Here is a 13267-nt window from a genome sequence, read left to right on the forward strand (position 1 = left end):
AGAGTAACAATCTGGTCGGTCTCTGGCTCCCCATTGCTTGGGAGAGGGGAGGAGAAGCAGGCAAATAGGCAGGGGTAACTGATGCCTTTAGGGGGAGGAGGTGCAGGGAGGACCACCCAAAGCAGTAAGAGGCATATGGGGGCACCTCATTTAGCAATTAAAATTTTGGCGGGGGCACAGGGAAACGGAGCACCTCCTGAGTGCCACTATGTGTCACCTATGCAAATGGGGGTAATTTGTGCCAGCTCTATCTTTGAACAAGATTAGTTCTTCCTCTGCCTCCGCTCAGCTGTACAGACTGGTGGGGTTTGAGGATTGAAGAGCATAAGACAAAGGCTTTTCCCACCCTCTGTCCTTGCCCACCTATTCCCTGCCTGCCTTTGTAGGATATGGATTAGAAACCCAGTGGAGGCTGACATCCACTGTAGCCTCGTTACTTGTAAGTCACTGAAGGAGAACGTAAGAACATAAGAACAGCCATACTGAGTCAGACCAAAGGTCCATCCAGCCCAGTATCCTGTCTGCCGACAGTGGCCAATGCCAGGTGTCCCAGAGGGAGTGAACTGAACAGGTAATGATCAAGTGATCTGTCTCCTGCCATCCATCTCTACCCTCTGTCAAACAGAGGCCAGGGACACCATTCCTTACCCACACTGGCTAATAGCCATTAATTGACTTAACCTCCATGAATGTATCTAGTTCTCTTTTAAATCCTGCTATAGCCCTAGCCTTCACAACGTCCTCAGGCAAGGAGTTCCACAGATTGACTATGTGCTGTGTGAAGAAGAACTTCCTTTTATTTGTTTTAAATCTGCTGCCCATTAGTTTCATTTGGTGGCCCCTAGTTTTTATATTATGGGAACAAGTAAATAACTTTTCCTTATTCACTTTCTCTACATCACTTGTGATTGTATATACCTCTATCATATCCCCCCTTAGTCTCCTCTTTTCCAAACTGAAAAGTCCTAGTCTCTTTAATCTCTCCCCATATGGGACCTGTTCCAAACCCCTAATCATTTTAGTTGCCCTTCTCTGAACCTTTTCTAATGCCAGTATATCTTTTTTGAGATGAGACCACAACTGTATGCAGTATTCAAGATGTGGGCATCCCATGGATTTATATAAGGGCAATAAGCTATTCTCCGTCTTATTCTCTACGTCTTCAGAGAACTATCCATGATTACTCCAAGATCTCTTTCCTGATTAGTTGTAGCTAAATTAGCCCCCATCATATTATATGTATAGTTGGGGTTATTTTTTCCAATGTGCATTACTTTACATTTATCCACATGAAATTTCATTTGCCATTTTGTTGCCCAATCACTTAGTTGCGTGAGATCTTTTTGAAGTTCTTCACAGTCTGCTTTGGTCTTAACTACTTTGAGCAATTTAGTATTGTCTGCAAACTTTGCCACCTCACTGTTTACCCCTTTCTCCAGATCATTTATGAATAAGTTGAATAGGATTGGTCCTAGGAATGACCCTTGGGAACACCACTAGTTACCCCTCTCCATTCTGAAAATTTACCATTTATTTCTACCCTTTGTTTCCTGTCTTTTAACCAGTTCTCAGTCCATGAAAGGATCTTCCCTCTAATCTCATGAAAACTTAATTTAGTTTCTTCGCAATGACTTTATCATTAAAGTGCTTTTTTTGTATCTCGATCATCCAGTGGCCCCACCGGTTGTTTAGCAGGCTTCATTCTTCTGATGTACTTAAAAAATATTTTATTATTACCTTTTGAGTTTTTGGCTAGCTGTTCTTCAAACTCCTATTTTGGCTTTTCTTATTAGATTTTTACACTTAATTTGGCAGTGTTTATGCTCCTTTCTATTTACCTCACTAGGATTTGACTTCCACTTTTTAAAAGATGCCTTTTAATCTCTCACTGCTTCTTTTACATGGTTGTTAAGCCACGGTGGCTCTTTTTTAGTTCTTCTACTATGTATTGTAATTTGGGGTATCCATTTAAGTTGGGCCTCTATTATGATGACTTTGAAAAGTGTCCATGCAGCTTGCAGGGATTTTACGTTAGTCACTGTATGTTTTAATTTCTTTTTAACTAATCTCCTCATTTTTGCACAGTTCCCCTTTTTGAAATTAAATGCCACAGTGCTGGGCTATTGAGGTGTTCTTCCCGCCACAGGAATGTTAAATGTTATTATATTATGGTCACTATTTCCAAGTGGTCCTGTTATAGTTATCTCTTGGACCAAATCCTGAGCGCCACTCAGGACTAAATCGAGAATTGCCTCTCCCCTTGTGGGTTCCTTTACCAACTGCTCCAAGAAGCAGTCGTTTAAGGTATCAAGAAATTGTCTCTGCATCTCGTCCTGAGGTGACATGAACCCAGTCAATATGGGGATAGTTGAAATCCCCCACTATTATTGAGTTCTTTATTTTGATAGCCTCTCTAATCTCCCTTAGCATTTCATAGTCACTATTACTGTCCTGGTCAGGAGGTCGATAATAGATCCATACTGTTATATTCTTATTAGAGCAGGGAATTACTAGCCATAGAGACTCTATGGAAGATGTTGATTCATTTAAGATTTTTACTTCATTTGATTCTAAATTTTCTTTCACATATAGTGCCACTCCTCCACCCACACAACTTGTTCTGTCCTTCCAATATATTTTGTACCCTGGAATTATTGTGTTCTATTGATTGTCCTCACTCCACCAGGTTTCTGTGATGCCTATTATATCTGTATCCTCCTTTAACATGAGGCACTCTAGTTCACCCATCTTATTTTTTAGACTTCTAGAATTTGAGTACAAGCACTTTAAAAACTTGTCACTGTTTATTTGTCTGCCCTTTTCTGATGTGTCAGATTCTTTTTTATGTGAATGTTTTTAATCTGATCTGGCCCATACTTTATCCTCTTCCATCCTCTCCTCCTGACTAAAACCTAGAGTACTCAGGAAAATATAGATCTATAATGCTTTGGGATGCTCGGGCTGAGCAAGCTATCATGGAGGTACTGACCAGGGCTCCCAGTTTCTTGAACCCGCACTAGCGGACATTTAAAAATGGCGGCGCCCGGCTTTATGCAAATGAAGCCCAGGAAATTCAAATCCCAGGCTTCATTTGCAACTCCGGTTGCCTACATTATCACCCTAGTTCGAACTAGGGTGGTAGTGTAGACATACCCCCACTGACTCCACATTAAAGACTTTCCAGTCCCCTGGGTAGAACCCAACTTCCCCGCAGCGTCTCCTCGTCCTCTCAGTCCCTTGGGACTTTCCCATGATAAAATTAAATATATTTCTCCCAAAATCAAACAAAAATAATAAATTAAAAAATCACTGGGCTCTAACAATGAACACGACAAAATACTTCCCATTAATGTCTTTTCTCTTGGGAATATGAAATGTATTACAATATAGTTCTGTTTAATCTAATGCATTTGCTTGAATGGTTGGAACTTCCAGGCTATTATATGTAATGGTTCCTTGGGCAACACTTTCAGCCATAATAAATATTATACTACACATCATAAAATAGCCTTCGACTTCTGAATCATGAAGCCATATACATTACATCTTATTATCGACAGAGTTTGGTAGCACCTCCTATTACTAGCATACCCCTTTTAGATCTTGTTTTCAGTTTATAACTTTGTCAAATTTTTACTGCTTGGGCTAGAATTATCCAAGTTGGAAAAATACCTTTTTTGAAATTTTCAGCCAAAATGTTTCAGCCATTTTGAGAACAGGGCTAGGGACAATATGTTTAGACATTTCAAAAAATCGTGAAAAACTTAAAAAGCAATGAATAGTCTATGGATTTCCACTCCATATGGTTGTGTACAGTGCCTTGCATGTTCAAAAGTTTCAGAGGGGTAACCTTTCCTTTGAAAAGATAGGTATTTAGCCTTTCCTGTGGGGTAAGTATTTAAATTTTGCCATGGGGTAATATATGAATCAAGATCTGTATTTTGATATTCCTGTGAAAGTCTGCCCAAATTTAGTCAAGTTTTAAACCTCTGGAAAAAAAATCCAGTTTGCACGTTCTCTGCAAAGACTTTTTAAAAGATTATCACTCAAAATATCTAAAGATTTCTTTCTCTTAGCGTTGAGAAGACTGGTGTGCAGCATCCCCAGGAAGCCAATGAACATTGATCTAACCAGGGGCAGGGAAGCAGAAAGACACTCACCACATTCCCCTTGCACACCATGCGGAGCCGAGCCTAGTAGATTGTGTGGGCACCAGTCCTGTGGTGGGACAGTGGGGGGGGGGGGGGGGAGGAGGGAGGCAAAACTTGAGTGTCAGCATAGGCTCCCCAATGCAGGGGGCCCCTAAGCCTCAGGGGCTGGATCCAGGCAAGCTGGGACTTGCTTCCGGCCCTGGGGTCTACAGATGCATAAGGGAGCTAATTAAGGTTGCACAGACAACCTGTATCCTTGCATTTCCTAAGTTTTCAGTTGCTGATGATGCAATATCAATGTTCTTTTAACACAGTGTTTTTTGTATAATTGTACAGTAGATTATAACTTTGTATTACATAGTGATTATTATGCTACTAGAAGAAGCAATAGAAGTAATGCTTAGTTTCATTAAAAACCTTTCCAGGAGCTTTAATATTCAGGATCTTTATTTAAAACCATTTAACTGTCAGCATTTTGGAGTTCTGAATATTTAATACCTTTTAAAAATTAAGATATCATAAATTAATGGTTTCATTTAAGTAATTTAACTTCATTTGGAAAATTATTTTCTGTTATCTATGTAACCAAAAAAGGTACTTTAACATAAAGGTGAAATAAAAGCGCACACAAAAAATATTTTTTATATGATATAGAAAAGTATCCCTACCTGGATTAAAGAAACGTTATTTAGTGTCATGGCAGTTGTAGTGCAACATACAAATACTGTAACATTCAGAATTATCTACTTACATTCACACTGGATGACATCTAAGTTAAACTGCTGAATGGCTCCCATGCTGATCTGCTTTAACTCACTGTCCAATAGCATCTGCATCAGGGATGTAGAAAGATGTTGGCAGGCTGACATGCAAGCTGTCTGGGCCACTTTTCCCTGATAAAAAGGATAACAAGTTGTAAGATGGCAAGCAAATTACATGCCACCAGATAATGGCAAGCACGCACGCGCGCGCGCACACACACACACACACACACACACACTCTTTAATACAATAACACTTAGAATAGTCACTGAATGGTTAATGAAACATTTGATGCAATTTTATCACCTCTTAGTATATTTAAATCTTAAAGCAGCATAAAACATAACCCAAACACATATTTGACAGGACTTGGTAATTTTTCTGGACTTGTATACAAATTCAAATAGTTTTCAAGAATACAAATTAGAAGAGTGTCATGAGAAATACTTGTTAAAATATGTTGTAAACCTTACGATGACATTTTTTAACACAATGAAAACTGGAATGGAAATTGACAAATTGCATATGTTTAACACACAGAACAGAATCAAAACATTTGCTTTTACCTGGGTATTTTACCATGATAGTTCATTATTATAAAAATCTTAAACTGTTGATTTGGAGCTCAAAAGTCTGCTGCTTTTGAACGTCAAGCCTGTCTATATTTTAAGTATTTGACAGTTCAAATAATGGTCCCTGGAAATAAACTACTTACGAAATGAATAATAGCCTTCTGATATACAAAACAAAAATGTTCTAATCACAAATCCAGTTATTTACTTTTTCATTACAATTTTTAAAGAATCCATCAAAAGAAATTATTTCCCATTACTAGAGATTAATAAAACAAAGTACAAATTTGACACTGAACATGCTAAAATATTTTATAAAATATGTTAATTTAAAAGCATAAAATACAAAAGTTGTGCTGCAGATGGATAACCAAGTAAGAGGAAATTTCAAAATAATTTAAAAAACAACAATGGTCGTGTAGTACCTTAAAGATTAACCAAAAAATATATTGATAGTATCATAAGCTTTTGTGGACATAGCCCACTTCTTCAGATGACAAATATGGAGCAAGAGGTACAGACGTTGAATTCTAAAGCAAAAAAAAGGGGAGAGGGAGAAAAAACTATCAAAGTGTCCGTGGCTAAATGAAGTGAATAGAGTAGGCAGTAAGTGCTTGATACTTAGCTTTTAATGTCATTTGGGTGTTGAATGCAACAGCCCATCCAGTTCATGTCTTTGTTCAAGCCATGAGAGAGAGTGTCAAATTTGCATATGAAGGCTAGTTCTGAAGACACTCTCTCTAGTTGATTCCTGAAATAAGAATGCCTGATAGATATCTGGTAGGTTTTTGCCTCTGTCTGTGGGATAGGAGCAAATCCGGTGTATCTTAAGGCCTGGCTGTAAACAATTGATTGGGTAATGTGTCCTGGATGAAAGCTCGAGGTATGTAGGTAAGTATAACTGTCAATAGTTTCTGGTATAAGGTAGTGGAAATGTGGCCATCATTTAACTATACTATACTGTCAAGGAAGTGGATCTCTTGTGTGGACTGGTCCAGACTAAGGCTGATGGTGGGGTGGAAGCTGCTGAAATCCCTGTGGAATTATTCAAGGGTTTCCTTCCCATGGGTGCATATGATGATGAAGTCGTCAATGTAGTGTAAGTAGAGTAAGAGTGGTAGAGGGTGAGTGCTGCGGAAATGTTCGAGGTCAGCCATAAAGATGATGGCATATTGTGGGGCCACAAAGGTGCCCATAGCTGTGCTACAGACAGAGACAAACACCTACAGGATCTCTATCAGGCATTCTTAAAACTTAAATACCCACCCGGGGAAGTGAAAAAACAGACTGACAGAGCTAGACAAGTGCTCCAGGCATCAGCTTCTTCAAGATAGGCCCAACAAACAAAATTACAGAAGACCACTAGTCATCACCTACAGCCCCCAGCTTACATCCCTCCAGCGCACCATTAACAATCTACAACCTATCCTGGAAAACTATCCCTCATTCTCACAGGCCTTGGGGGACAGGCCAATCCTCACCTACAGACAACCCCCGAACTTGAAACAAATTATTTCCAGCAACCATACAGCACAGCTCAAACATACTCACCCAGGAACCCACCCTTGCAATAAACTCTAGTAGCAACTCCATCTACACAAGCGACATCATCATAGGACCTAACCACATAAGCCACCACTTCAGAGGCTCATACAACTGCACATCCACTAACATGATATATGCCATCAAGTGCCAGCAACGCCCCTCTGCCATGTGTATTGGGCAAACTGGACAGTCTCTATGACAAAAGATTAATGGACACAAATCAGATATTCAAAATGGTAACACACAAGACCTGTTGGGGAACATTTTAACTTGCTCGGCTACTCACTAATGGATTTATTGGTGGCTATTCTCTTACAAAATAATTTCAGGAATCAACTAGAGAGAAAGGCTGTGGAACTAGCCTTCATATGCAAATGTGATACTATCTCCATGGCTTGAACAAAGACATGAACTGGAAGGGCTGTTACATTCAACACCCAAATGACATCAAAAGCTAAGTATCAGGCACTTACAGCCTACTCTATTAGCTTCATTTAGCATGAACACTTTGATAGTTTTTTCCCCTTCTCCCTCTCCCTGCTTTTTCTGCTTTATAATTCAACTTCTGTGCTTCTTGTTCCATATTTATCATTTGAAGAAGTGGTTGTGCTCATGATACTATCAATATATTTTTTGGTTAGTCTTTAAGATGCTACAGGGCCATTGTTTTTTATTTTTATTTTTTAGTTACAGACTAACTTGGCTACCTCTCAGATTTTCAAAACAATTATTCATTATGACTACCTGATTAGGGCCATCTTTTACCCATAATGTTGCAATATTTTTAAAACACTGATTGTGTGTGTTAAATTGTAATGTTATGCTTCATTATACTTGTGGTTTATTGTACTTTTAAATAAACATGTTTTAATGTGATGATTGCTGTTAATGATAAATTTATTTCATAACATGGCTCATGCATTAACAACTTTACCTTTTCAATTATTATTATAATTTCAATTATAGGCCAAAAATAATAAAGATTATTTTCTAAAGGATAAAGACACAGATTTTGCCCTTAGTTATGTAAGTACAACTTATTCATGTCAATGGGAGTTGTATTCATATGTATATCAGAGAGCAAAATCTGGCCCTGAATATTTTGCCTTGCTTTCACATAAATTTACTGTTATCATTGAATTTATCAAAACAATATATACATAATACAATTTATCACTTTTGAGCTTTTCCAGCTTTTTGCTCATGGGTATTACATTATATACTCTGTTCTGATGTCATACTGGAACTTTAAACAACTTTCACTAATATCTCTTTAGTATTCAGTCACCTTGACCAGTAAGGAGCTTCCTATCTAAAGTGAGATGTCAACTTCTTAGTTGAAAGCTTTAAAAAAGTAAAGCAAGAGCAAATAACACATTTGATCGAAACAGATGATCTGCCAACAAGGAATGTAACAAACAATGCAAGAACAGCATGCTTAAAAGTCTCCCAAATCCAACAGTAATTACATTGGGAGACATGCAGCTCTATTCCCCAAGCAAAACAACATCAATATGAATGGGGGGTGAGAAGGGAGGAGGGTAACCAATGGGACACAATTCATTTAATTACAATGTAGTAGGTTTGAGATATTTAATGGAAATGTCATTTTGATTTAATGGAACAACTAGTGCATTTCAGTTTAATGTACTGCTCCATCAAATCAGCTCCATGTCCTATTTATGCTGCCACTATAATGTAATAACACTATAAGCAGATTAATAGGTTGTCAAGAAAAATTTTAACATTCAATTAATTTTATATGCAAACATATTGTGTATCTTATAAACAAAAAGATTCCATTTTACCTTTTGGACCAAACCTCTGAACTTAACTGTTGTAAATAAACTGGCATATATCAATAGTACTGGAGCACACAATAAGGATTACAATACAGAAATACATGATGTGAAATAATTCTTTGGATGTTTAAAAATAAGTATCAATATATGTGCATTTAATGCTTATTTTGAATGACAAAATGCAAACATCCTAATATTTGAATTACTTCTCACTATGCACATGAACTACAGGCTTATTGTTCTCATGGTACAGTCAAGGAGTAATATGGTGAGGCGTTTACTGTACACAATTTATAACTATTCAGTGAGATCACTAGGTTTTTGTAAATGTCGGTAAGTTTAATTGATTTAGCCTTAGTTTTTCTTGTCTGTGTCTCACAAGAATTTGAGTTATTACCCATACTAAACTACTTTAAACTCCTTTATAGATTTACTTTGCAATACTCAGTATTTCCAAATTCAAAATGCATTGAGCTATAACATTTATTCATTGAAGATAAAATGAAAATTCAAGTAATTTTTTTTAGAAAATGTGAAACATAATTTCATATTCATAATTGACAAATAAGGTCTGACTGTATTTATATTCCACTTTATATCATGTAACAATTTCTCATCCCTATTTTCAAAAGTTTTCAAAATGGATGTTTTAAAAAGGAAACTTGAGGTCAATGAATATTATCGTAATGTATTACTACAGAATAAAACTAATTCAGTTACTTTTAAAGCATTCTTAATATTTAGCATTTGTATGTTTTGGGTTTTTTGAAATTACTCTGTCAAGCAATTACATTAAATAAACATATCTGATATGCAGAAATTCAACTTTTTATTGAATTCTGCTCTAGCACACTGCTAAGAAATTACTACTGTCTCATCTTCACATGAGTTATAATTGCCACTAGCTACTAAGCATATTCTTTTACTTCACCAATGCAAATTTCAGGAAACAAGGACCTTATTCTATAAGCGAAAAACACCTGCTAAGAATTTTTAAAGGCAACTACTTTTACCCACCCTTTACATTTTGCTGAAATACAAGTTCGGAAAAAGAGAAAACCTTTAGACAAACTTCTTATATTTCAAAGGAGCTTGTAAAAAGAATCTGCTGACATATTAAATCCTTTCTGTAGTACCCAAAAGCTTTTCTCTTAAGAACAATTGCAGTAAAGAGACATTTGGCTCCTAGGAAATTCCCAAAGGGTCAGCCATATGCATCCTTCCATGGCACCTTCACGGTACTGCTTTCTACATCCCTGCTAGCTGTCTCAAAAGCAGCTTTCATCATTCACTAGGGTGTCAGTCAATATGATTTATGGACTGCATTCAACAAAGTCAAAGCATATAGAATGAGAAATATGACTACAATCTGCTAATTTGTTTTGTATTGAGCCACTTAAGAGTCAAAGACCTGATGTCAGGCTAAGACCGGCAACACAATTAACCAGCCGGTGACAGATTCATCCATCCTCCCTGCCAGGCAGTGCCAATCAAAGACAGCATGAGGCGACATTTGGAGAAGTCAGTAAGAAAACCCATTCTCTAAGTAGCCTATGTGGGCTTTTGATTGACAGCTTTTGACTATAGCTTGTGGAGCACCACCACCCTTTACCCAATAGTTCCTCACTGCAAGCTGTGAAATAAGGCTTTCACTGCCAATCACAAGAACAATAAAACACAAAGTACCATCCCCCAGTGAAAAAGAAAATAAGAAAACTTGTCTGTTAAATCTAAAAAGTTAAGCTTCAAAATTAATTTAACAATACTAAAAGATATTAAGAAATTTTAAACATGTTATATATTTTAGTTTTCTTGCAGTTTTAGTGTTTCAGTAGTCACATTAAATTAATAGTTTTGTTTAAAAATTGCACTAGCAAAATCCAACTTTTGATAAACTGATTAAACTTCCTCTTTTAAAACACTTGGAGAATTTTAAAAATACATAATTTCATTACTATTAATGTCATTCCTCCTCCCCAACAGGGTGATCAAAATAAATATTCATGCAGAGAAATAATTTGTAATTCTTTTTTTTTAGCAATTAGTTTCCCCTAAAACAGTAAAGAGTCTAACTTTGAACTAACAAAATACATGCATATCTGTTGAAAAAACTCAACTATATGGTATTAGATAAAAATTCCCATCTTGTGAAACAGGTATTATTCACTATTGTTTCCAAATTTAACTTTCTCAGCACTTAAGCTATAATATAGCCTGAACTTTCCAATTCAGAACCAAGTCTGCATCTCTTATTCACAGAAGAAATCCCATTCATATAATGAAACTACATGTATATTATTTGGTAGGATGAAGACCTACGTTTTTATAGGTATAACAGCATTATAAACCACAACAATTAAGCTTATATGGAATATTTAATCTTCCTTAATATTTCTTCTGGCATAAAGTAAACTCAAAAGGCCAATCCTAGTAGCTTCTGCAAAGCAGTGGCAGCAGGCGCTTCAAAGACGACAAGGGCTGAACAGCTGCAAAACCAACCATATCTTTAGTTAAAAGACCTGATCCTGGTCCATTGCAAATCACATAGGCCCAATCTACACTAGGACCTTAGTCCAAAATATCCCCCTCCAACATCAAATCTGAAAGCAGAGAGTGCATACTACCATGCCGGTTATTCCAAATAAGGGGCCATGGAATTCGAACTCTGTACTCCTGCTTTTCACAAGGAATAATGCTAATTCCAAACTAGTAAATCCAAAATAACATTAGTAAGAATATTCTGGTGCCACTAATTTGAACTAATTGGTCCCCAGGAGGCCTTCCACAACTCCAAAGAGTGCTTCCTGGGGCTCTGAGTCTGAGATAGCGCGTCCACATTAATGGAGCCTGCCTCAGACTAATGTCGATGTTTCCCCATAGTGAGGACATAGGAGTTGAAATTTGTTAATTAGGGAGTTCATTCATTGAATTTAGTATATTTGAAATAACTTCCTAGTGTAGACATGGCCTTAGTATTTCTTCAACCCCAGCAGCAAAGAGTATTGATGGTGGTAGACATGCTGAGCTCCTTCAACATAGTGGGAAGCTGATTTACACAAACTCTCTGCCTAATCCAATCCTCTCATATGTACAGCTGAAGAATATGCCCTTATCAGAACACTTTTGTGACTCCAGATTAGTGAGTCCTGGGCACAGCTGGTTTGCATGATCTGCTGAGGCTTGTATTCCCTCACTGCTACATAACAATAAATTGATAGCACCTAAATGTATGATAGATGATTCACTGAAGTAAGAGATTGTTTCCATGAAAAGAGTTCACAATTTAAATATGGCCATTAATTTTTTATGTTAATTGGAGCTGACTGAATATTTTTTGCCATTGAAAGAGAAGGTAGGTTTTGGAATGTAGATGAAAGAAGAACCAAGAGTCCAGCACTGTGGACTACACCATGGAATTTCAGCTATAAGTCTGTCTGTGGTTTCCTGTGTAGGAAAAGGAAATGGGATTCTTCCAATGTACAGCAACTTTCTGCTGAACAAGCTAGTCTTCTATGGATTACCTGGGATAATTACACTTCCTTTTTCTTGTACTTTATCTGTGTTTTTTTAATTTAGATTGCAAGCTTTTCAGAGCAGGGGATCTCTTTTCCATGGCATAGCACAAGGCCCATTAGCTGGGATTTCCAATTTTAGGCACTAATTTAATACAAATAATTCATAATAATCTGTGGTTTTTAAGACATTTTATTTCTTCTCTTCAAAAACGAGAATATTTCTGAGTATTCACACAGTCAATTAGTTTCAGAGTATTTTCTTGAAGATCTTCTGGAAACTCATCAGTTCCATCAATTTTGGAGGGTAGACCATCATGACAGATCTCTTGCCCAAACAGGAGAAAGTGCCTAATTTCAAATGAAAATTATAATGGTCTAATCATGACAAAAAATGTAAAAGTTAACTCCATTCAATTTAATCCCAGACCAGACTCAGTATGCTCATTTCCATGCGTAACACGGCCAGTAAAGATGGTGACTGTCAGCCATGAAATCCCAAGTTGATTCAGAAGAATCGTTATCTGTTTGAACATTTGAAGTCCCCATGGTTGATAGGTCTCAGCAACTCCACATCACAGAATATGTGCAGCGAAACAATCTGTATGCTAATTCTTGCCCCCACGTTAACCCCATCCTGGGATTCACAGACAAGACAATCAAATCTAATTTTAGGGTGGATATTTTCCACGTGTGAGGTCAGAATTCATAGTTGTCTAGAGACATCTACACCAGCAACATTAATAGAAAATATTCCATATAAAATGTTCAACATATTGATGGTTCAGGAGGGTCATGGTCAGTCATGACTAGAATGTGAAGCCCTGGGAATACTACAGAGGCCTCAGAATTTAGAAGGAGGAGGCACCTCACAAGCACCCCTTCTAGCAGATGCTAAGAGAAAAATCCACGATGAGGAAGTA

At 37.1% G+C, this 13267-nt stretch overlaps 1 protein-coding gene across 7 annotated transcripts in view; it reads right to left on the minus strand.

Annotated features, from left to right (window-relative positions):
• The window catches only part of EXOC6 (exocyst complex component 6), a 219444-nt gene that overhangs the window by 58153 nt on the left and 148024 nt on the right, over window positions 1–13267 (minus strand). For all 7 annotated transcript variants that reach the window (XM_025179786.3, XM_006113178.5, XM_089780169.1 and 4 more), the window contains one exon: window positions 4903–5044. In XM_025179786.3, coding sequence (XP_025035571.1) covers window positions 4903–5044 — 142 coding nt within the window. The remainder of the gene's footprint in view (window positions 1–4902; window positions 5045–13267) is intronic.

Source organism: Pelodiscus sinensis, chromosome 8 (genome assembly GCF_052426305.1).
Source record: "Pelodiscus sinensis isolate ZL-2025 chromosome 8, ASM5242630v1, whole genome shotgun sequence".
NCBI classification, from domain to species: Eukaryota; Metazoa; Chordata; order Testudines; family Trionychidae; genus Pelodiscus; species Pelodiscus sinensis.